The sequence below is a fragment of the Tamandua tetradactyla genome, chromosome 7 (genome assembly GCF_023851605.1).
Source record: "Tamandua tetradactyla isolate mTamTet1 chromosome 7, mTamTet1.pri, whole genome shotgun sequence".
NCBI lineage: Eukaryota > Metazoa > Chordata > Mammalia > Pilosa > Myrmecophagidae > Tamandua > Tamandua tetradactyla.
This window is the reverse complement of record NC_135333.1, coordinates 73,180,239-73,203,866: the sequence shown is the minus strand read 5'-3', so window position 1 is coordinate 73,203,866 and position 23,628 is coordinate 73,180,239. Positions and strand designations below refer to the sequence as shown.

At 36.0% G+C, this 23,628-nt stretch overlaps 1 protein-coding gene across 2 annotated transcripts in view; it reads left to right on the top strand.

Annotated features, from left to right (window-relative positions):
- The window catches only part of LOC143691503 (killer cell lectin-like receptor 2), a 31,875-nt gene extending 8,693 nt beyond the window's left edge, over window positions 1-23,182 (top strand). The window contains exon 8 of one of the 2 annotated variants that reach the window (XM_077170045.1): window positions 19,846-23,182. In XM_077170045.1, coding sequence (XP_077026160.1) covers window positions 19,846-19,855 — 10 coding nt within the window. In that variant the 3' untranslated portion in view covers window positions 19,856-23,182. Of the gene's footprint in view, window positions 1-10,537; window positions 14,054-19,845 lie in introns of those variants that run through there. The other variant, XM_077170043.1, reaches the window with a different exon arrangement.
- Window positions 23,183-23,628: the final 446 nt, after the last annotated feature.

Below are 23,628 nucleotides of genomic sequence, written 5' to 3'. Positions count from 1 at the left end.
GGCTTTATCCATCATAGTGGGCAAGATGATTAGAATCTGGGAAGCCCATCTCCCATCAGTGCATCAGATCAAATAATTAAACACAGGACATGGGTTGTGAGTGTGGGTTCTCTACATGTAGTATTGGTGAGATCACCATTTGTTAAGTTCCAGATTCTTTATATGTATCATTTATAATCCTTATGAAATACATAAATATATACTCAAAAGCCTCTGAGATATCAATAGCCATATTTTACAGTGGAAGAAACTACGACTCAGAGATGTTAAGTAAGACCTTTCCAAAGATCACTCAGTCAGTAGAAGGACTATATCATGTTTTGAATCTATGTAACTCTCCCTCTAAAGCCTTTTACTGTACTACAATGGGTGGAATATCAGGGATTAGAGAGGGATCTTATATAAAGTTAATTGGAAGGAGTAACCAGGGTTGGGAGTTCATGCAGCTTAAGTGGGCAGTAATGTGGTTTGATTATAGTTAAACTAAATTTTTATTACATCCAATGCTAATTGAATATTTTTTAAGTTTATTTTTCATTATTTGGAGAGGTTTTGCCCTAGACATGTCTTTTTTAAAAAAAATTTTTATTAATTAAAAAAAATTACGAGAAAGAAACACAAACATTCTTAATATATGCTCATTCTATTGTACATGTATAATCAGTAATTCACAATATCATCACATAATTGCATGTTCATCATCATGATAATTTCTTAGAAGATTTGCATCAATTTAGAAAAAAAAAAGACAACAGCACAATAAAACAAAAACAGAAGAAAAAAATTTTCCATACCATACCCCTTACCCCTCCCTTTCATTGATCACTAGCATTTCAAACTAAATTTATTTTAACATTTGTTCCCCCTATTATTTATTTTTATTCCATATGGCCTACTCATCTGTTGACAAGGTAGATAAAAGGAGCATCAGACACAAGGTTTTCACAATCACACAGTCACATTGTGAAAGCTATATCATTATACAATCCTCATCAAGAAACATGGCTCCTGGAACACAGCTCTACATTTTCAGGCAGTTCCCTCCAGCCTTTCCACTACATCTTGAATTACAAGGTGATATCTACTTAATGCGTAAGAATAACTTCCAGGATAACCTCTCAACTCTGTTTGGAATCTCTTAGCCGTTCACACTTTGTCCCATTTCACTCTTCCCCCTTTTGGTCCAGAAGGTTTTCTCAATCCCTTGATGCTGAATCTCAGCTCATTCTGGGATTTCTGTCCCATGTTGCCAGGAAGATCCACACCCCTGCGAGTCATGTTCCATGCAGACAGGGGGAGGTGGTGAGTTTGCTTGTTGTGTTGGCTGGAGAGAGAGACCACATATGAGCAACAAAAGAGGTTCTCTTGGGGGTGATTCTTAGGCCTAAATTTTAAGTAGGCTTGACCTATCCTTTGTGGGGTTAAGTTTCATATGAACAAACTCCAAGATTGGGGGCTCAGCCTATAGCTTTGGTTGTCCACACTGCTTGTGAGAATATCAATAATTCAACTTGGGGAGGTTGAATTTTCCCCCATTCTCACCATTCCCTGAAGGGGACTTTGCAACTACTTTTTTACTCACTGATCAGATCACTCTGGGACTCAATGGGGCATCACCTGGACAAACCAACAAAATCTCATGTTCTACCTAAGGTTCCATGTACTTAAGGTGTTCAACCAACTATCTACGTAAGTTATATTAGGAGATGCACTAGTCAAAATATAAATTTTGCACCAAATAGACATTTTTTTGCTTTAGTCTCACACATAAGTTGAAATTTTAAAATATTAACTACCATCTATTTTCAGCACCCTGCAGTAATGACATTCTTTTGCTCTTCCTCATGCAAAAACATTTTTTAAATTTGTACATTTAGTCACTATCATTATACACTCTAGACATTCTTAGATTATACCATTTCAATCTTTATCATCTATCTTTCTTTCTGATTTCATTTATGCCCCCAGCCCTCCTCCCTCTATCATTCTTACATTTAGCTTCATTCAGTGTTTTAACATAATTGTATTACAGTTAGGTAATATTGTGCTGTCCATTTCTGAGTTTTTACATTCAGTCCTGTTGCACAATCTATATCCCTTCAGCTCCAATTACTGAATATCTTATCCTATTTCTATCTCCTGATGGTCTCTGTTACCAACAAAATATTCCAATGTCAGTTCATATCAGTGAGACCATACAGTATTTGTCCTTTTGTTTTTGGCTAATCACACTCAGCATAATGTCCTTAAGGTCCATCCATGTTGTTACATACTTTATAACTTTATTCTGTCTTACGGCTGCATAATATTCCATCTTATGTATATGCCACAGTTTGTTTAGCTAACCGTCTGTTGATGGACATTTGGCTGCTTCCATCTCTTGGTAATTGTAAATAATGCGCTATAAACATTGATGTGCAAATGTCTGTTTGTGTCCTTGCCCTCATGTCCTTTGAGTAGAGACAGTGTATGGATGGGTCCTGTTTTTAATTCATTCTGCCAGACTATGTCTTTTGATTGGGGAGTTTAATCCATTAACATTCAGTGTTATTACTGCATGGGTAGTACTTTCTTCTACTGTTTTGCTTTCTGGATTTTATATATCTAATTTTCCTTCTTTTTACCTTTACTCATAGTCTTACTTTCTACACTCTTCTCCACACCTCTCTCTTCTGTCTTTTCGTATCTGTCTCTGGTGCTCCCTTTAGTATTTCTTGCAGAGCTGGTCTCTTGGTCACAAATTCTCTCAGTGATTTTTTGTCTGAAAATGTCTTAATTTCTCCCTCATTTTTGAAGGACAGTTTTTCTGGATATAGAATTCTTGGTTGTCAATTTTTCTTTTAGTAATTTAAATATGTCATCCCACTGTCTTCTTGCCTCCATGGTTTCTGCTGAGAGATCTACATATAGTCTTATCGGGCTTCCCTTGTACCTGATGGATTGCTTTTCTCTTGGCTGCATTCAAGATCCTCTCTTTCTCTTTGACTTCTGCCATTCTGATTAGTAAATGTCTTGGAGTATGTCTATTTGGATCTGTTCTCTTTGGGGTACGCTGCACTTCTTGGACCTGTAATTTTAAGTCTTTCATAAGAGTTGGGAAATTTTCAGTGATAATTTCCTCCATTAGTTTTTCTCCTCCTTTTCCCTTCTCTTCTCCTTCTGGGGCACCCACAACACGTATATTCATCCATTTCATATTGTCTTTCAATTCCCTGAGTCCCTGCTCATATTTTTCCATTTTTTCCCCTATATTTTATTTTTCTTGTTGGATTTCAGATGTTCTATTCTCGAGTTCACTAATCCTATGTTCTGTCTCTCGAAATCTACCATTGTAGGTTTCCATTGTTTTTTTCATCTCTTCTACCTTGCCTTTCATTCCCATAAGTTCTGTGATTTGTTTTTTCAGATGTTCGATTTCTTCTTTTTGTTCATTCCTTGCCTTCTTTATATCCTCCCTTAATTCATTGATTTGGTTTTTGATGAGGTTTTCCATGTCTGTTTGTATATTCTGAATTAATTGTTTCAGTTCCTGTATGTCATTTGAATTATTGGTTTGTTCCTTTGACTGGCCATATCTTCAATTTTCCTGGCGTGATTTGTTATTTTTTGCTGGCATCTAGGCATTTAATTACCTTAATTAGTTTATTCTGGAGATTGCTTTCATTTCTTTTACCTAGGGTTTTCTTGCTGGATAGATCTGTTGTCTATCTGTTCTTTGACATTCAGTTCAGCTTTATCTGGACCTCTAGCTTGAGTTTTGTTTAACAGAGGAGAATTTTTAAGTTCTTGTTTTCTTGTTTATTGCCCTGCTTGTATGGTGCCACCCCCTGCTTGTAACCCACCCCACACACACTTAGGGGGGTCTCCTTAGGTATTATAGACCCCAGCCGGATTTTCCCAGACCAAACTGGCCTCCTATCAGGAGGAAAGAGTCACCTGCATCAGTTTTCCCTGAGGGTGAGACCCAGCAGATTAAAGGACTTTCCTGTGAAGTCTCTGGGCTCTGTTTTTCTTATCCTGCCCAGTATGTGGCGCTTGTCTGCCTACAGGTCCCACCAGCATAAGATGATGCAGTACTTTTAACTTTGGCAGACTCTTCCTGCTGGGGACATGGTGTAGACAGAGGAGAGGTTGTAGGCTGGTTTTAATGGCTTCAAATTACCAAGCCCTGGTGTCTGAATTCCTTGAGGGAGGGATTCCACCTGAGTTGGGCTCCACCCCTCCCCTGGGGAAGTTGCAGGCTCCAGCAAGCTGTCAAACAAGCTTGCTTCTGCCTATGCCTGGGGCAGTTGTGGCCTGAGAAGCCCTGCCACTGTATCCAAAGGCAGTCAAGCCTTTGTAGAAACACAGCCACAGAAACCTCTGTTTCCTTCTTTTTTTTTTTTTTTTTCTTTTTCCGTCAGCCTTGCCCCCTTGGCACCAGGGCAAAAATGAGCAACTTCCACTTTGACCAGGTTCACCTGAGCTGGGGGCCTATTTTTAGAGGTCAGAATTTTTAAATTAATGCCACAATTGGCGTTTGGTTGGGCTCAACCCCTGCCGCTGGTAAAATCTCTTTCCTTTCCCCTCTGAGAAGCAGCCTGTGGGGGAGGGGTGCCAGCCACCATGCCTTGGGGAACTCACGGTTCTGGGGGCTTGCAGCCGGTCCAGCTGGTCCAGATTGGGGTATGCTGTGTGTCTGGTCACTGATGTGGCCCCAGGAGCTGTTCTGTACTGTTTCTGGTTATTTAGTAGTTGTTCTGGAGGACGAGCTAAAATGTGCACCTTGTTAAGCCACCATCTTGGCCTGGAAGTCCTAGACATGTCTTTTTACTGTTAAGTACAACTTATCTGTAAATAGTACTTGTACTTGCAGTGTGACTTTCATATGAACAATGTATTTCATCCATACAGTTTTATTAACAATGATAAAACTAAGGCAAGGAACCTATCAGCCAGGTCCCAAATGGAAAATTTTTATTTTCCAGTATCCCTCTAACCCCTGCCTGATCAAATTACATTATATTAACAAACCCATTGTCTTTCTTATAGTTTTTAACCACCAATGTATATGTTTCTAAACAATAAATTGCTTAAGTTTGTCTGATATTAAACTTTATATAAATGGAAGTATACTATGTACATTTTTTTATGACTTCTTTCTCTTTTTGAATCTCTTTTTTTTCTAGATCCATCTATGTAGATGTGTTTAGGGATAGTTGATTTATTTTCATTGTTGTATAGTAGTCCATTGAATAAATATATTATACTTTATCCATTCCACTCTCAATAGAGTTTTGATTGTTTTCCTTTTTTTGTTATGCTACAAATGATACTTGAAGCATACTTGTACATGATTCTTGTTACACACATGCAAAATTTTCTTTAAATTCTATACAGTTCCATAATCCCTTATCCAGAATCCCTGAGGCCAGTATGTCAAAGCAATTCGGATTTTTTTTTTCAGTTTTTTAAAAAATGATAGAGTGTTTATTTTGTATATTTTTAACATCCTGAGCAGAGTCTAAGGTAGCATCTATCCTAAAATCCATTAATATTCATACAGTGACATATGAGAAGATTCTTATTAGGTGGGATTCATTAAAACTAAGTAGTTTCATGTCGGTTTAGGTGAGGTCTTGACACAATGTTTTTCAAGTTTTCCATAAATTTAAAAATCTTTGGTTTTCAGAGTTTTTGATTTTAGAATTGCCAATAAGGGTTGGTTACCTGTTAGAAGAAAAATTGCTTTATTGAAGAGTTTGAAAATATTGATTAGGAATTCCAAAGGGATTTAAATGTGGTCTTACCAAGTATACTTCTACCAGTGGTGGGTGAGAATGACCATTGATCCACCTAGTGGTCGACATTTTTATAATCCAACTTTTTAATTTTGTCAATCTAGTGTGTGCATATAACATCTCATTGTAGTTTTAATGAGCATTTCTCTGATTTCTGATGAGTTTGAAATTTTTTCATGTTGTGGGCTAGCTGTACTTCCTCTTCCATTATAAATCACCTTACTTTTCTATTTCCCATTTTTCTATTTTAGCTTACCTTTTTTTTCTTAATGATTTAAGGAATTATTTTTATATTTGAGCTACTAATCTTTTTTTGTTCAAATGTCTATGTTATACATTCTCCTACTTTGTGGCTTGTCTTTTCATTTTCTTTATACTGTCTTTCAGTGAATTTTTACTTTGATGTAGTTTGATCTTTTTCTTTATGTCTTGTGATTCTGAACTTTAAGAAATATGTCCATTTTATCTACTAAGAGTTTTCTACCTTTGTCTTTTCTGACCATTAGTTCACTTGGAATGGTGTGTAATAGGGAGTTAGGGATCTCTTTTAATTTGTTTTGTATGGATTCTCCCAGAATCACTTATTAAAATAGTCCATCCCTTCCCCACTTATCAGCAGTGTTACTTCTGTCAGTTTTAAATGCCGATGTATCCGTGGGCCTATTTTGTGCCTTCTATTCAGAGGTTATTTGAGTCTGTCTCAGCTCTAATAAGACACTGTCTTAATTATTGTAGCTTTGATATATGATTGAGCGTGCCCTCCTACCACCTTGTTCTTCTTCAGAAAGATGTCACTTTTATAATTATATAACTTTTATAATCGTGTTGCAAGCTCCATCCAAAGCCAACCAACCAACCAGCAAACCAAAATCAACAACAACAGTAATAACGACAACCCAAACCCTTGGGTTTATGTTTGATTCTAATCTGCTATGAGACTGTTCATTGATTAAAAAAAAAAAAACTTAAGTATTGTATGTTTTATTTCTACGACTTCTGTTTCATGTTTTCAACTCTCTTTACTACCTACGTTTTCAAGCTGTATTTCCTGAATGATATTAAAAATACTTATTTTACATTCAGTATCCAATAATTCCAATTCTGTTGCTTATGCTGGCTTTTGATTATGATACAATTCTCTTTCTGTGTTCAGTGTATTATTTTTCTTCCTGAGCTGTGTGGAAATTGAGGTCTAATATTAAAGTGGCTTCCTCCAGGAAGAATTTGCTTTTTTTTTTCTTTTTTTAAGAATTTTCTTTCATTGGATACCTTGGGGCATTGTGAAACTGGATCACTTTAAATTCAAAATTTGCAGCCCACAAGTAGTGCAGTTTTGGAGTGCACACCTACAAAAGGTGTCTGTAGGAAATTACCTTGACATAATGATAGCCAGGCAAACTATCCCAGAGGTTACAGAACAAAGAGACTTAAGCCAAATTAAGATGCTTACATCACACAGTTTATTAAATCAACTTAAAACACACTGCAAGACTTAGGATAAGATAGGACCACATTACCTGAATCTCACATTACACACTTTTCATATGGCCTGTCTCTACTGTGTGATCCTTCCCTGATGATGGTGTGGTTTCTGTTATTAGACTTGAGGTTTGAGTAAGAAGGCCTTCTTCAAATAGACAGAAGAAGCTTGGAGGCAACACACATTTTCTCTATTGGAAAATGGAGGGCATGTTCGCCTGGCTCCAGCTGCAATGCGCTAAGGAATCTGAGGAACAGTTATGAATTTTATTTGTATTTCTTGGGCTAAGGGCCAGAATGTGTATTGCCAAAGGATGGTGAACTTAATACCTCATGAATGTGGAGTGCCTGTGTGCCTCATGCATATTTTATGCATGACATTTAGTCTCTACTTGGTCCTTTCCTCCTTTTCCATCTATGTTCAGCATGCACGTGCTCTATTTACTGTTCCTAGATCTTATGTCTAAGTCTAACTTTTACTTATCCGTATTTCACACATCTTAATGAGTTCTTCCTATGTCTTACAAGCTACTTAATTTAATTTATTGTCCTTTATTGTTTGTTTCTTTTTTCCTGTGGCAGATTTGAATGGTCTTAAATAACATAGCATTCACATGAGAGATGCCTTGACTTCAGGTTCTTAGGTGAGATTATTCTTTGCCCTTCTGCTTAAATGCAAGTTACAAGATAGTCCATTTTATTTATTTTATATTTAATTCTTTATACCATTTTATAGTTATTTATATTGAGCGTATAGTTCTTTACAGTCCCAGCTCTATATAGCTAGTCTTACATTTGGAATTCCATCTTGAATGGAACTTGGGCTTTGGCCTGTATCCTTTGAGTCAATGAGAAAGCAATGCTTAAGTTCACCATCTTCAGCATATCTCCAAGAAAATTAGCTTATTACTTCACATATTCTTCTGGGGGGGGGGTGTCCCACCTCTTTTGAGACTTTGAGTATGAATCTGCTTTTGACCAGTTCATGGCTTTATTCAAGAAGATTAAAAAAAAAAAAAACAACTTTCATTCAGCATTTTTAGTTGTTTTCAGTAGGAAGGTAATTCTGGCACCTAATCCAACATTTTGCAGTGATAAAAGTCCTATTCTAGATTTTTTTCACTGGATTCATCATGTTTTAGCTATAGCTGTTAAACCTGTGCCTTATAGGGGAGGGGGAAGAAAAACCCCCAAATAAAAGAAAAATATCAATCAAAAGACTCATCTCTGACTATATTCCAATTCATTTATTTCCATTTGATACATATACATATCTCATATCTATTGTCTCATATATAATAACAAGCTCTGAATTATATATTTGAATGTGGATAAAAGGAGAAATTTTAGGTTACCCACATTCAAACATATAATTCAGAGCTTATTATTATGCTCCCAATATTATGTTACCATTACCACCATCCATTACTAAATCTTTTCCATCATCCCATATAGAAACTTGTACAATTTAAGCACTAACTCCCTATTCCCTACCCATACCACATCCCCTAATAACCTGTATTCTACAGTCTGACTCTATAAGTATACTTTTTCTAATTGCTTTATATCAGTGAGATCAAAATTTGTTCTTTTATGTCTGGCTTATTTCACTCAACATGATGTCTTCAAGGTTCATCCAAGTTGTTGCCAATTTCATTCCTTTTTATGGTTGAATAATATTTCATTGTGTATATAACATATTTTGTTTATCCATTCATCAAACTAATGGACACTTGGGTTGCTTCCATCTTTTGGCAATTGTGGATATTGCAGCTATGAACATTGGTGTGCAAATATCTGTTTAAGTCCCTGCTCTCAATTATTTTGGGTATGTACCTAGAAGTCGAATTGCTAGGTCACATGGTAATTCTATACCTAACTTTTGGAGGAATGACCAAACTGTTTCACAGTGGCTGCCTCATTTTACATTGCCACCAACAATGAACTAGTGCTTCTATTTCTCTGTATCCTCTCCAACACTTGTAATCTTCCATTTTTTAAAATAGTACCCTTCCAGTGGGTGTGAAATGGTATCTCGTAATTTTGATTTGTACTTCCCCGATGGCTAATGATGCTGGACATTTTTTCATGTACTTTCTGGCCATTTACGTATCTTCTAAGGAGAGTTGCCTATTCAAGTCTTTGCCCACTTTTTAATTGGATTGCTTGTTTTTATGTTGTTGAGTTGTAGGATTTCTTTTTACATTCTGGATATTAAACCTTTTTCAGATATGAGATTACCAAATATTTTCTCCCTTGGTGTGGGTTGTTATTTTACTTTCATGATAAGATTACTTGATGCACAAAAGTTTTTAATTTTAATGAGGTTCCGTTTATCTGTTTTTTCTTTGTTGCTTGTGCTTTCGGAATAAAGTCTGAGAAATCATTACCTAACACAAGGACCTGAAGAGTCTCCCCTTTGTTTTCTTCTAGGAGTTTTTTATATTTCTGTTCTTGTATTTAGCTCTTTGATCCATTTTGAGTTGATTTTTCTGTATGGTGTATGTTAGGCATCCTCCTTTTTCTTGGGGGAGGGGGGGCGGGATATGAAGATCCAGTTTTCCAAGCACCATTGGTTGAAGAAACTATTTTTTTCCAATTGACTAGTCTTTGCCACCTTGCCAAATCATTTGGCCATAAATGTGAGGGTTGATTTCCTTGTGACAGTACCATGCTATTTTGATTACTGTAATGTTGTAATATGTTTTAAGATTGGGAAATGTGAGTCCTCCACTTTGGTTCTTCATTTTCAAGATTCCTTTGGCTATTCAGGGCCCCTTACCTTTCCGTGCAAATTTGATGATTGGCTTTTCCATTTCTGTAAAGGTCACTGCTGAAATTTTGGTTGGGATTGCATTGACCTGTAAATTGCTTTTGGTAGAATTGATACCTTGACAATGTCTGGTCTTCCAATCCCTGACAACAAAAATGTCCTTCCATTTATTTAGGTCTTTGATTTCTTTTAGCAATGTTTTATAGTTTCCTAGTGCAAATACTTTACATCTTTGGTTATATTTATGTCAGGCTTGGTATATTTTAATCCTATAGCAATATTTCAAGATCATTTTGCCTTCTGACCGAAAATTTCTATTGTGAATAAAATGGGAGATTATAGGTGAGATCAAGAGCCCATTATTCTATTTAGTGGGCTAAGAGGAAAAGAAAATATTTTAGTCATAAAGCATGGTTAACATTTTCACATTCTAGATTTTTAGGCAACAGACTGAAAAAAAAATCAAGAATTAAATGATTGACCATGTATGTTTTCTGTTCTACAGTAATTTTGCCATAATGAACTTGCCTTCTGGAAGAGGAGAATGTGCATTTTTAACCGCAACAAGAGTAGCAAGTATCAATTGCGTTAAAACCTACAACTGTATCTGTAAGAAGAGAATTCATTACACTTCCCTTGGTTCCATATAGGTAAAGAAGACAAAAGTGGAAATGGAATTTTTCCCCCCACTTTTTGTTTCCTGTATTAATTTTGATTCTTTACAAATAAATGCTTTTCACTGTCATTCTTAGTCCATTGTGGAAAGAGACAGAGATGATCTGGAAGAGAAAGAAAATGCTCTTTTAGATCACAGCTTGAGAAATTTGATGCCATCTTGGTTCATGGGAACAAGGAAAGATTCTGTCTTTGAAGAGCAGGTGATACTTTCTTTAATGACTCTGAGGAATTATTCCCCCATTTTTATTTCCCTGAATTCCCCCAGAGAAACAACTAGAGGTCCCTAATAAATAGTCTGGTCTCTTCCCTTACTATCAGTAGGATGCATCATTTCAATATACCCTGGCTGTGATAGATAGTACAATTAAGAACTGGAAAATAGTTCTTCTTTTTTTCCATCCAGAAGCTTACCTTTTAACTCCTTTTATTTTTTTAGTATTTTACTTAAATTTCAAACTTAAAAGTTCAAAAGTATAGTATAAGGAACACCGATATAACATTTACCCATATTTGCTATTGTTTATATTTCATTTTATCTACTCTGGAGTTCTCACTTGGTCATTCTCAATCACTGCTGATCCATTTGAAAATAAATTAGGGATGCCATGTCTCTTTGTCCTTAACTGTTTTCTAAGAACACAGACTTTGTCTTAAATAACCATAGCACAATTATCAAACATAGGAGATTTAGCACTGATACAGTCCTATGATGTAATCTATGGTTGTGCCAGTTTGAAACTGTCACGTACCTCAGAACAGCCTTGCTTTTTAATCTTCCTTCAATATTGCTGGGTGGGATCTTTTTTATTGTTTCTGTAGAGATGTGACCCACCCAATTGTGAGTGATAACTTTTGATTAGATGGTTTCCATACAGATGTGTTACCACCCCTTCTAGGTGGGGTTGCTTAGTGGAGCCTTTAAGAGGAACTATTTTGGAAAAAACTCAGAACAAACAGAATCCACACAGCCAGAGACCGCTGGAGGTGTGGAAGGAAGGCACCCCCAGGGAAATGTTATGAAATGAGGAGAGAAAGCTAGAAGATGTTATGTGTGCCTTCCCAGCTGAGAGAGATGTCCAGAACCCAAAGACCCCAGAGATACCAGCCATGTGACTTCCCAGCTGACAGAGCTGTTCCAGACAGCATCAGCCTTTCTTGAGTGAAGGTAACCTCTTGTTGGTACCTTAATTTGAGCATTTTCATGATCTTAGAACTGCAAACTTGCAACTTAATAAATTTCTTTTTTAAAAGCCATTCCATTTCTGGTATATTGCATTCCTGCAATTTACAAACTTTTCTATATTTAAATTTTGTCCATGATCCTGATGATGTCATACACAGATATTTTTTTCCCTGTTCAGGATCATGCAGTGCATTTAGTTGTAATGTCTCTTTATTCTCTTTTAATGTGGGACTATTCTTAAGGCTTTCTGTCTTTCTTGACCTTGACATTTTAAAAATCAGCTTATTTGAGACATATATTACACTGATGATGTCATACACAGATATTTTTTTTCCTGTTCAGGATCATGCAGTGCATTTAGTTGTAATGTCTCTTTATTCTCTTTTAATGTGGGACTATTCTTAAGGCTTTCTGTCTTTCTTGACCTTGACATTTTAAAAATCAGCTTATTTGAGGCATATATTACATATAAGAAAACCTGTCTACTGCAGTGTACAGGTCAATGGGTTTTAAAAAATATATACACCTCTGTAACTACCAACACAGTCAAAATGTAGAACATTTTCATCTCCCTCAAAGTCCCTTTCTGCTCCCGTGTAATCAATTACCACCCACTCTGGCCCCAGGCATTCAGTGATCTGTTTTCTTTCCCTATAAATTAGTTTTGCCTATCCTAGAATTTCATATAAGTGAAAACATACTTCATGTACTCTTTTATATCTAGCTTCTTTTGCTCATCATAGTTTTGAAACTGTGTGTGTGTATCAGAAGTTCATCCTTTTTTTATACTGAGTAGTATTACATTTTATGGATATATCATAAATTGTTAATTCATTCACCAATGGACATTTGACTTATTACAAGTTTTTGGCTATTGTGAATATAGCTGCCATGAACATTAGTGTGCCAGTCTTTGTGTGGGTATATGTTTTCATTTCTTTGAGGGTAAATAAGAAACAATCATAATATATTCCAATGTGGTCATATCATTTTACTTTCTCTCTGGCAACATATGAGTGTTTCAGTTGCCCCGCACCCTTGTTAACACATGATTTTGTCAGTATTTTTAATTTTAGCCATTTTGGTGGGTGTACAGTGGTATTTTATTGCAGTTTTAAATTTGCATTTCCTTAATGACTAATGATATGGTTCCATGCATTTATTGGACATTCCTATATCTTTTTATAAAATGTCTGTCCAAATCTTTTGTCTATTTAAAAAAATTGGATTTGATTGTCTTCTTATTATGGAATTGTAAGAGTTCTTCATATAATATGAATATAAGCCCTTTGTCAGATAGATAGAGATATACATACAGATAGAAAATATTTTTTTCCCAGTCTGTGTCTTGTCTTTTCAATTTCTTAATGTGCCTTTAAGCAGAAGTTTTCAATTTTAATGGTCTTATTTATCAATTTTTTCTTTTATGGTTCATGGTTTCTATGTCCTATCTAAAATATTTTTGCTTACATGAAGATCACAGAGATTTTTCTTCTATGTTTGCTTCTAGATGTTTTTATGTTTTAACTTATATAAGCTTGCTTATATAAATTTCAAGTTAATTTTTGTGTAGATGCGAGGTAAGTGTCACATTTATGGATATCTAGTTGTTTTTGTACAATTTGTTGAAAAGACTTTCCTCTCCTCCCTTGAACTACTTTGGTGCTTTGTGGACAAGTAACTGACCATATCCGTATGAGTCTCTTTCTGGATTCTCTATTCTGTCTCGGTCATCTATATTCCTATTCTTACAGTATCATACTGTATTGATTACTGTAGCATCACGGGAAGCCTTGAAATTAGCTGCAGTAAGACCTTCAGTTCCTTCAAATTCATTCTTTGTTCAAAGTTATATTTGGAATACCAGGACCTTGCATTTTCTAAAAATTTCTGCAAAACAGACTGCTGGGATTTTGATTGGGATTGTGATGACGCTATATATTAATTTGGAAGAATTCAACATATAAACAATATTGAGTTTTAGGATCCATGTACATGATTTCTCTCTCTTTTCACTTAAGTCTTCCTTAATTTTACTCAGGAATGTGGTAGATTTCAAGTTGCGGGTTTTATGCATATTCTAATAAACATATGTTTTGGGTTCTATTGTAAATGGCATTTAAAAATTAAATTTTCAAATTATTTGTTGTTAGTTTATAGAAATAAAATTGATTTTTTTGGTAAATTGGTCACATATCCTGTGATTTTGTTAAACTTATTTGTTTCCAATAAATTCTCTAGGATTTGTCTATGTATATGATCATACCATTTGAAAATATAGAAAGTTTTACTTCTTCCTTTCCTGATCCCATTAGGTAGTAGCTCATAATATTTGTTTCAGGCTTTGTTTTTATGAAGAAACCCTAGTCAGGTCTAAAATGGTGCTTTGTAATGAAAGGCAGAATTGTAGCCATCCATAGGGATCTGAGATAAGGATGTGGCCTGTAGAGGCAAAACCCCTCTCTACATAAGTATAAATGCCATTGTCATTTACATTTACAGTATTACAGAAGGGAATTCACATTATCTTCAATCCCTTCATTGGGATCCAAACCATACCTAGAATGGAGGTATAGGGACAGCTGACTTCATGTTCGTTTGCCCTTGCTTTGCAAATGAGAATTCAAATCTCTTTCCCATAGAATGTTTCATTTTTGTCCTGCTACCATTGGCATTTGAATAGTTATGTAAAGTGAGTTAGGGGTTTTAATTAATCAGTCAATTATTTATGATAAACAACCATTGGATATAGAAATGTTACTAATGATGTGGCCATCTGATAAATGTAGAAAGTGAATCTTCTATACGGTGAATAGATATTGAGTATTTGGAAAATGTAAAGTACTGTTTTTTTATAAATGTAATTTTATTGAAATATAGTCACGTTATAAAACCCATCCAAAATACACAATCAGTGGTTCACAGTATCATCATATTGTTGTGTATTCATAACCATGATAATTTTTAAAACATTTGCATTACTTCAGAAAAAGAAATAAAAATAAAAAAAGAAAACCCCAGACATCCCTTCCTTACTCTTCCCTCTTATTGATTAGTAGTAGTAGTACACTCTACCCAATCTTTAAAAATGTTTTTTATTGTGAAATATAACATATATACAAATAAAGGAAAAAAAAACCCCAATAATTTCAAAGCACACTTCAACAAGTAGTGACAGAACAGATTTCAGAGTTTGTAATGCCCCATTCCACTATTTCAGATTTTTCTTTCTAGCTGCTCCAAAACACTGGATGCTAGAAGAAACATCAATATAGAAAATAGTGATTCAGCAGTCATACTTGTTAAAACTTGTTTTCTCTGTTATAACTCCTTCTCCTTTGATCCTTCTCCCAATTTATAGGGATCTTTAGGTAATGCCCATTTTGACTTTTTCATGCTGAGAAAGGGTGTCAGCAGTAAAGGATAAGGAGATGTAATTAGTTGATAATGTTGGAGAGGCTTATACCTCTGGATTTCAAGATTTATCTGGTCCAGGAACCCTCTGGAAATTATAATTTCTAGGAAAATAAATTTAGTGCATGAAGCTTTTATTGAGTCTCAGTTTGAGCCTCAGTTATTCTTAAAAGTTAACAGGAGCAATATTGGTTGGCATTTAGCAAACAATGGCAATTAGCACCATCTAAATGAAGCTTGCATAAGAGTAGCCTCCAGAATAGCCTCTTGACTCTATTTGATCATTCTTAGCTACTGATGTCTTATTTTATTACACGTCTTTTCCCCCTTATGGTCAGGAAGGCTTGTTGATCCTATAGTGCCTGGGTCTGACTCATCCCCAGGAGTCATACCCCACATTGTCAAGGACTTTCACCCCTGAATGTCCTGTCCCACATGGAGTGGGGAGGTGATGATTTTCCTTGCAGAGCTGGGCTTAGAGGGAGAGAGAGAGAGAAGCTGCATCTGAGCAACAAAAGAGGTTTCCTGGAAAGACCTCGTACACCTCATTATAGCTAAGTCTTAGTTTCTCCACTTCAGAAATAAGTTTTTAAGGGCAAGCCTCAAAATCAAGGGCTTGGCCTGTTTTCTTGGGAGTCTCCAATGGTTGAGATGGTACCCAGGGTTTCCCAGATTGGAAAGTTTAATAGCTTCATTTTTTTCTTCCTTCAGACCCTCAAGGGACTCTATCAATACCGTTCAGTTATCATCCTACCATAGTCTGAGATGTATCCTGGTATGACATTAAGCTATACAGAATTACAAGGCCTTGTTCCCATTCTAGACTTCAGGAGTTTGGGTTGTTTAAATGAGCTGTCCAGACAAGTTGATTAGAGTGTGTATTTTAGAAAATTTAGATTCCAGACATAATAAACCTATCTGCTTTTGGTCTCGTATAGTAGGTGAAGGTCTAGTACATTCATTATCATCTTCTGTCCTGTGTTCTGATTTACCTAAGTAAACCAGCCAGTTTGTCTTCATTTTTTATCTCTAATTGAAGCCTGATCTCTTTTTCATTTACTTTAACTGTTATTATATAGCTATGCTAACTTTCAGGGCTGCTGAATTCCATTTCTGGGTCTTAGGTATCATAGGGTGCTCTGTGTTCCAGGGAAATATCAGCTTATACACATATAGCTGAGGAGTGTCTTAGAGTCTAAAAATACACTTACAACTTCAGACTAAGTGTGGCTTCTATAAGGTCTTACATCTAGGCTCCAATTTTCTTATAAGTATTTTCTGAAAGAGACCTTAGCAATTTTTTTGTTGTTGTTTGTTTCTGGCTTATTTAGCACAACATGTTGTCCCCAAGGTTTATTCAGTTCGTTGTGTGCCTTTCAGTGTCCTTCCTTTTTGCAGCTGCGCCATATTCCATGATATAAATGTATCATTCTGCTTCTCAGTCACTGTACCCTTCAACTTCCTCCATCTATTTGGCATCGTAGATAATGATCAAGATGAACAAAACGTGACTTACCATTTCCTCACTTGGCTGTATAATCACCAGCACTCTTAATTTTAGACAATTTTCACTGGTTTCATAGGGACAAAGAACCAACAAACATCAAGTTGTTGTCACCAAGTATCAAATCAAAACTACCATTTTTCACTTGTCCAACCCCACTGATTAGTTGCACCTGGTAGTGCTGTAGTACTGTTGATGTCTTCCTATTAACTTTTGGCCATAGCATGCATTTTTGGTTTCCTCCCTATACCCCTCTACTTTTGACTCTTTGTCTGGAATTAAAACTTTGAAACAGTTCATGCAAGAACTTATTTATAATTGTAGATTTAATCAGTGGGATAAATGGCAGTATATATCCCCTCTCAATCATATTCACCTTCAATATAGTAATGTTATTTATAACCCCACTAATTAGCTATATCACTTCTATACATTCCCTTTTGTATTTAAGTGCAACCTCATTGGGTAGTCATTCCCCCATCTTTAGCATCTGTGTACCTCTAGGTCTTGCTATATTCTACAGTAATCTACCCAATTTAAAAAAAAATATATTTATTTTTTGTGTGCTGCTATGGTGGGGTCACATTTCATTCTTTTTCCATGTGAGTATCCTGTTATTGCAGCAGTCCTACTCTCTAATCTTAGAGTCACCATTCCATTTGCTGAGTTTTGGTTTGTTTATTTGTTTTTGTTGGTTTTTTGTTTGTTTGGGAAGTACATGGGCCAGGAATTGAATCTGGGTCTCCCTCATGGCAGGTGAGAATTCTACCACTGAACTACACATGCACCCCCCCTACTCTACCCAATTTTAAGACTTACAATAGAGATAGATTAACTAAGGCAGCATAGTATTGTCAGATATGTGTGTGTGTGTGTGTGTGTGTGTGTGTGTGTGTGTATACATACATGTGTTTGCTGGTTTTAAGCTATTTTGTACCCAAGAAAGACCATTTCCTTTTTCCTGATTCAGTCTTGTGGGGGCAGCCATGTTTCTTTTAATCCTGATTCAATATTGTGGGGCAGAAACTTTGGATTGTTTCCATGGAGATATGACACATTCAACTGTGGATGTGACTTTTGATTAGATTAGACTCTACCCCATTATGGTGGGTCTTGATTAGTTTGCTGGAGTCCTTTAACAGAAGAAATATTTTGGTTTTGCTTCAGAGCTGACAGACAGACATTTGGAGATGCTTGGAGTTCTGACAGAGCAGACACCTAGCACAGATATTTGGAGATGCATAACCCAGCAGATATTGTCATGTGCCTTCCCATGAGATGCTAAGCAAGCCAGAACTTAGGGTTATATCTTGGAGGAGCTAAGTGAAGGCCCAAAGATGCTTAGAGAGGAAACCACTGGCATCAGAAACTGAAGCAATAGAACTGGGAAGAAGGATCAGCAGGTGCCAGTCACATGCCTTCCCATGTGACAGAGCATCAGCCTGAGTCAAGGTATCTTTCTCTGGAAGCCTTAGTTTGGACATTTTTATGGCCTTAGAACTGTAAACTTGTAACTTAATAAATTCCCCTTTTAAAAGCCTTCTATTTCTGGTATATTGCATTCTGTCAGCATTTAACAAACTAAAGTAACATTTCATATATATATATATATATATATATATATATATATATATATATATATATATAAAACAGAACAAAACATTTAGAAATAGATCCTTACAAACACAGGTAACTGACTTTTTCTTTTTTTTTTTTTCTTGCAATATAGTTATACAATCATTATCAAAGAACAGGGCTACTGAATTATAGTTTAACCACATCAGGTATTTCCTCCTGGCTATTCTAAAGCATGAGTTTCTAAAAAGAAGTATCTATGTAAAAAGTCAGTGGTTACAAGCACTTGTTGAATTCTAATTTCTCAGTTACACCTCTTCCCTCTCATTTGAACTTCCTCTTAATCTTCAGGATATCTGGGCAATTACCTTTTTGGCTTCTTGCTGCAAAGGGGAAGCTAAAATGGTCTTATGGTATAGAGGAATAAAACTGGTTGATATTCTTGGAGAGATTGGTACCTCTGGGTTTCAGGGCTTATCTGGCATGGGAACAATCTGGAAGCCTTAAGTTTCTGAAAAAATAAAATTACTAAGTAAAACATTTATAGAGTCTTAGAGCGTGGGGCTTTTAGGAATACTGTTGGTTGGGGCTTGGCATACATGGTGGCAATTTGCAATATCTGGCTGAAGCTTGCATAAAAGTAACCTCCAAAATGACCTCTTGACTCTATTTGAAATCTCTTAGTTACTGAATCTTTATTTTGTTCCATTTCTTTTCCCCCTTTCCATCAAGAAGGCATTCTTAATTCCATGAAGCCAGGGCCAGGGTTATCCTTGTGAGTCATGTCCCATATGAGGAGGAAGGTAGTGAGTTTATTTGAGAGTTGGCTTAGAGAGGCTCCATCTGAGCAACAAAAGAGGTTCTCTGTGGGCGAATCTTAGGCATAATTATAAGTAGGCTTAGCTTTGCCATTGCAGAAATAAGTTTCAGAAGGGTAAGCCTCAAGGTTGAGTGCTTGGCTTATTAAATTGTGAGTCCCTAACGAGAGAATATCAGAAATACCCCAGGTGGAGAGGTTTAATCGTTCCACGTTTCTCTCCAGTCTCTCAAAGGCAGCCCTCTTGGACTTCTGACCTTCACATATATTTTGTTGTATAAATAATAGGCCATTTAAAATGTGTTGATCATAAGTAAAATCTTATAAATCTTTCATCTTATCACCATGTAGTTTTGTCCTCTCAAATCAAATGGTTTCTCCATCCATCACTAGCAGGGCAGCATTCCTCACATCTACAGAAACTGTACATATGGGAAACTCCAATTTAATCTTTACTTAAGAAGGGCCTTCTATGGAATTCTTGTAAATGAGGAAGAAAATCCACTTAATATATTATTTTGATCAAAACTGTTTTCCATGTATTGTGCAGGATGTGTGAATTATAATGATTTTCTTTCCTAAACTATTATAGAAATTTTCCTTTCTCCATATCTTATTTTAATATTTTTCTCTCCTCTCCAGAAATGACTGAGAAGGAGATTGACACAGAAGTGAAGTTTCATATTGACAAAAAGAAATCACAATCCAGAACTTTTGGCAGGAAATATTATTGTTACCCCCTATTCTCATAGAATCATTAGATCATAGATTTGAACAGGATCTTAAATGTCCACTCATCCAATAAATTTGTAAAAATTTCTTCTCTTTCCAATTTCCTTGCCAAGAGGTTGTCCATGTATTTGAACACTCCAGAGAAATGGGACTTATTTTTTCCCTAGGTATTCAAATCACAGTTTTAACTGCTTCTAGAATACATTTTTTAAAAATATGAATGAAAATATTTCTTCCTGTATCTTATACTCCAAATTCTACTTATAAACCTTCAAAGGTGGAGAACAAGTATAATCCTCAGGGCCATCTGTACTTCCACAATCTCAGAACAACAGGGCATCATCTTTTCCTGGACCTGAGAATTAATTCTAGGGCAGAAAAACAGAGAAGACCATCTTGTTTTATTTAACTATGGTTAATGTGTATTTGCTATTTTGGATTGTTGTTATTTAGGGAGATAAGGTCAGGGCAATGTATATGTGTGTTATACGGTATGGACACATTACCATTCTCCTTGTATGGTTGTTTTCTGACAAACTTTTTTGATAATTCGAGTGGATTCCCCATTCATGGCCTTGGGTTTCCTCCATCACAGATGGCCATACCAGTAGAAGAACTGAAAGAAAATATCTTAGCTTTTATGGCTTTGGAAAGCTCCAGGAAATTCCTCTCACAATTACAATAATTTGTAATTATTTTTGTTCTTGTAGTTATAGTAGTAAACTATAACTTATAGTAACAAAGCAAAATGAAAAACCACACATGCTGTAATTTGCTATGAGTGACATTAGGAAGCTGGGCTAAGGAGAAATATTTTTCATTCAGTTACACTTTAATGACTTATTAAATGTTAAAACTCTGTGCGCTAGTCATTTATTCTTAGATACTTATAGGAAATTATTATTTGTTGATTCACATATATTTGAGGCAAGGGCAGACATAGAGGATTACAGCACATACATAGCATACCTCAATGAAAAGATCTCCTTAAATTCATCTTTTTTCAGTGTCTTTTATTGATAAGTGTTCTGTACTATGCTACAGCCATGTCCAGTGATCTTATACTTCTATTATTTCATTTTTACCTAGACATTAATATCTATTTTGTTTGAAACAAAGTTGCAACAACATTTTTATGGTATACGTTAATTCCTTTCATCTGGTTAATTAGCCCAATACTCTCTTACTTTAACCGCAAAATGCTTTTGCAGGTCACCCACGGGCTGGGTGCTGTGCTAGGTGCCAGCGATAGCAAAAGAAGATATGGTTTTTCTGTCATGGTTGTTTACTGCAATGCTTTCTTTCACTAGTCTAAAAACTCTCTGAGAACAGGAATTATCCCCAAATACCTAGGCTGGTATATTTGAGATTGTGGTGGATTAAATTGTGTACCCCAGTTTGGACATGTTGTTGGTCTTGGTCCATAATTGGGTGGGTGAGATCCCATTGTCAATAAGATCTCTTCAAGACATTACTTCAGTTAAGGTGCGATTCAACTGAATCAAGTTGGACTTTAGTACAGATTACTCCAGTCCCTCATAGGCAAGGTGAAAGTCAGATAAAAGAGAAAACAGAGGGAGCAGCCCAAAGCTGGAAATCAAGGGAACCTGGAAAAGAAAAGAAGATGCTGCCATGTGCATGCCATATAACAGAAAAGCCAAGGACCAAGGATTGCCAGCAGCCAGTCTCAGGATGCTACAGCCTTCTAGGAAAGTACTGCCTTCGGACACCTCAGTTTTGGACTTCTGACCTCAAAACTATGAGCTAACATATTCCTGTTGTTATAAGCCAACCTACTGTATGGTTTTTTGTTTTGTTTTAGCAGCCAGGAAACTAAAACAGAAATCTAAGTAGAGGCCAATATTGTGGGAGATTATGGAAAGTGGGGAAAGTGACAGATAAAGATGGAGAAGTGGTTAGAGGCCTGATGATGAGATTATTTTAGATTTTTATCCTCAGCTCAAAGTGTAGTCATTGAAGGATTTTAATGGAGGAAAGAAAGGGTAAAACACATTTAAGAGAATAGTCTGGTTATGGAGGCAAAAAAGGAGATGCAAAAATAGGATGATCATATATAATAAGAAAGTAGAAAAGGAAAAGTGGAGTTCAATATTCTGGTTTCAAATGATGACTTAACCAAATGCCTAAAAAAGGAATGTAAGTACACTATGTCATGGTCAAGTTCACGTGTCAACTTGGCCAGGTGGTGGTGCTGGTTTGTCTGGTTGCGCAAGTGTTGGCCTGTCTGTTGCTATGATATTCATGTACTTAAATCATGATTACATCAGCTGCATCCACAGCTGATTGCATTTGTAATCAGCCAAGGGGCGTGCCTTCTGCAATGAGTGATGCTTAATCTAATCACTGGAAGACTTTTAAGGAGGATTCAGATGAGACAGGCTCTCTTCCTGCTTCAGCCAGCGAGCCTCTCCCTTGGAGTTCTTCCAGACCCTTCATCAGAGTTGTCAGCTTCACAGCCTGCCTTACAGATTTTGGACTCTTCCATTCCTATGGTTGTCCAGCGGGCCTCTCCTGAGAGTTCATTGAGGAACTTCACTGGAGTTGGCAGCTTGCGGCCTGCCCTACAGACCTTGGACTCTATGTTCCCATGGTTATGTGATACACTTTTATATCCACGGATATTTCCTGCTGATTTTTCTAGAGAACCCTAGCTAATACATACTACTTTGATTCCTCTTTTCCTAGGAGATATAATTCTAAATGACCCTAAAATTTAAATAATGAAATAAATTATACATAATTTATAATGCTATCAGGCAATATCAACATATGGTTATGATAGGATAATACACAATGAAATGTTGGCTAAGCAAATATTAAAACACATTATTTAAGATGGAGAAAATAGGTTGTAAGAATCCAAAATCTATGTGAAAGATGAGAATTTAAATTGTCTTATTTTTGGAATAGATGAACTTTAAAACAAACCTACCTTTACAGCTGGCAGCCTGGGTTAAATCACTGTGGGAAAAATAAACAGGTCCTGGCTTCCAACTGAAAATCAGTCGTTCAATAAATCATTTCCTTAAATATTTGCTTTTTGATCTGGTGAGATTGTTGAAAGCTTGGAATGGCATCAAAGGAAGTATTGCTGCCCTATAGAAGGTATCAAGTATAATTCTAGCCTTAAAGAAGTGTAAAGAATTACGGGAATAACAAAAAGAAATGAAGTTTAAACTACTGTTGTATCTTAGAATAGATTTATGAATAAAGAATAGCAACAGAGCTTCTAATAATTCTATTTGTGTTTGTTTTGTTTGCTACTTTGAGGTGTTCAAAAGAATAAAACTAAATTTTTTATTGTAGTTAAAAGTTTTTATAGAACTTACTTTGAACAATTATGCTGAAATTATGCTTCAAATGTTTAATTGTGTTTCAGCATCTTTCTATTAGTGGATTAGTTATTTATTTCTATGTAAAAAATCATCTCAAAACTTGTCTCACCCTTTTTGTGGGGCAGAATCCAGGTATGGCTTTGCTGTGTGTTTCTGACTGACAGTTTCTCACCAGTCTTTCCTTAGGATGCTGTCCTAGACTGCCAGTCACCTCGGAGCTCAAAAGGGGGAGGTTCTTCTTCCAAGCTCACCCTGTGGACCTTTCTTGAAAGCAACATCTCTTCTCTTTCACCCTATTGTATTGACTAGAAGCTAGAAGTGCAGCACCAGGTCCAGT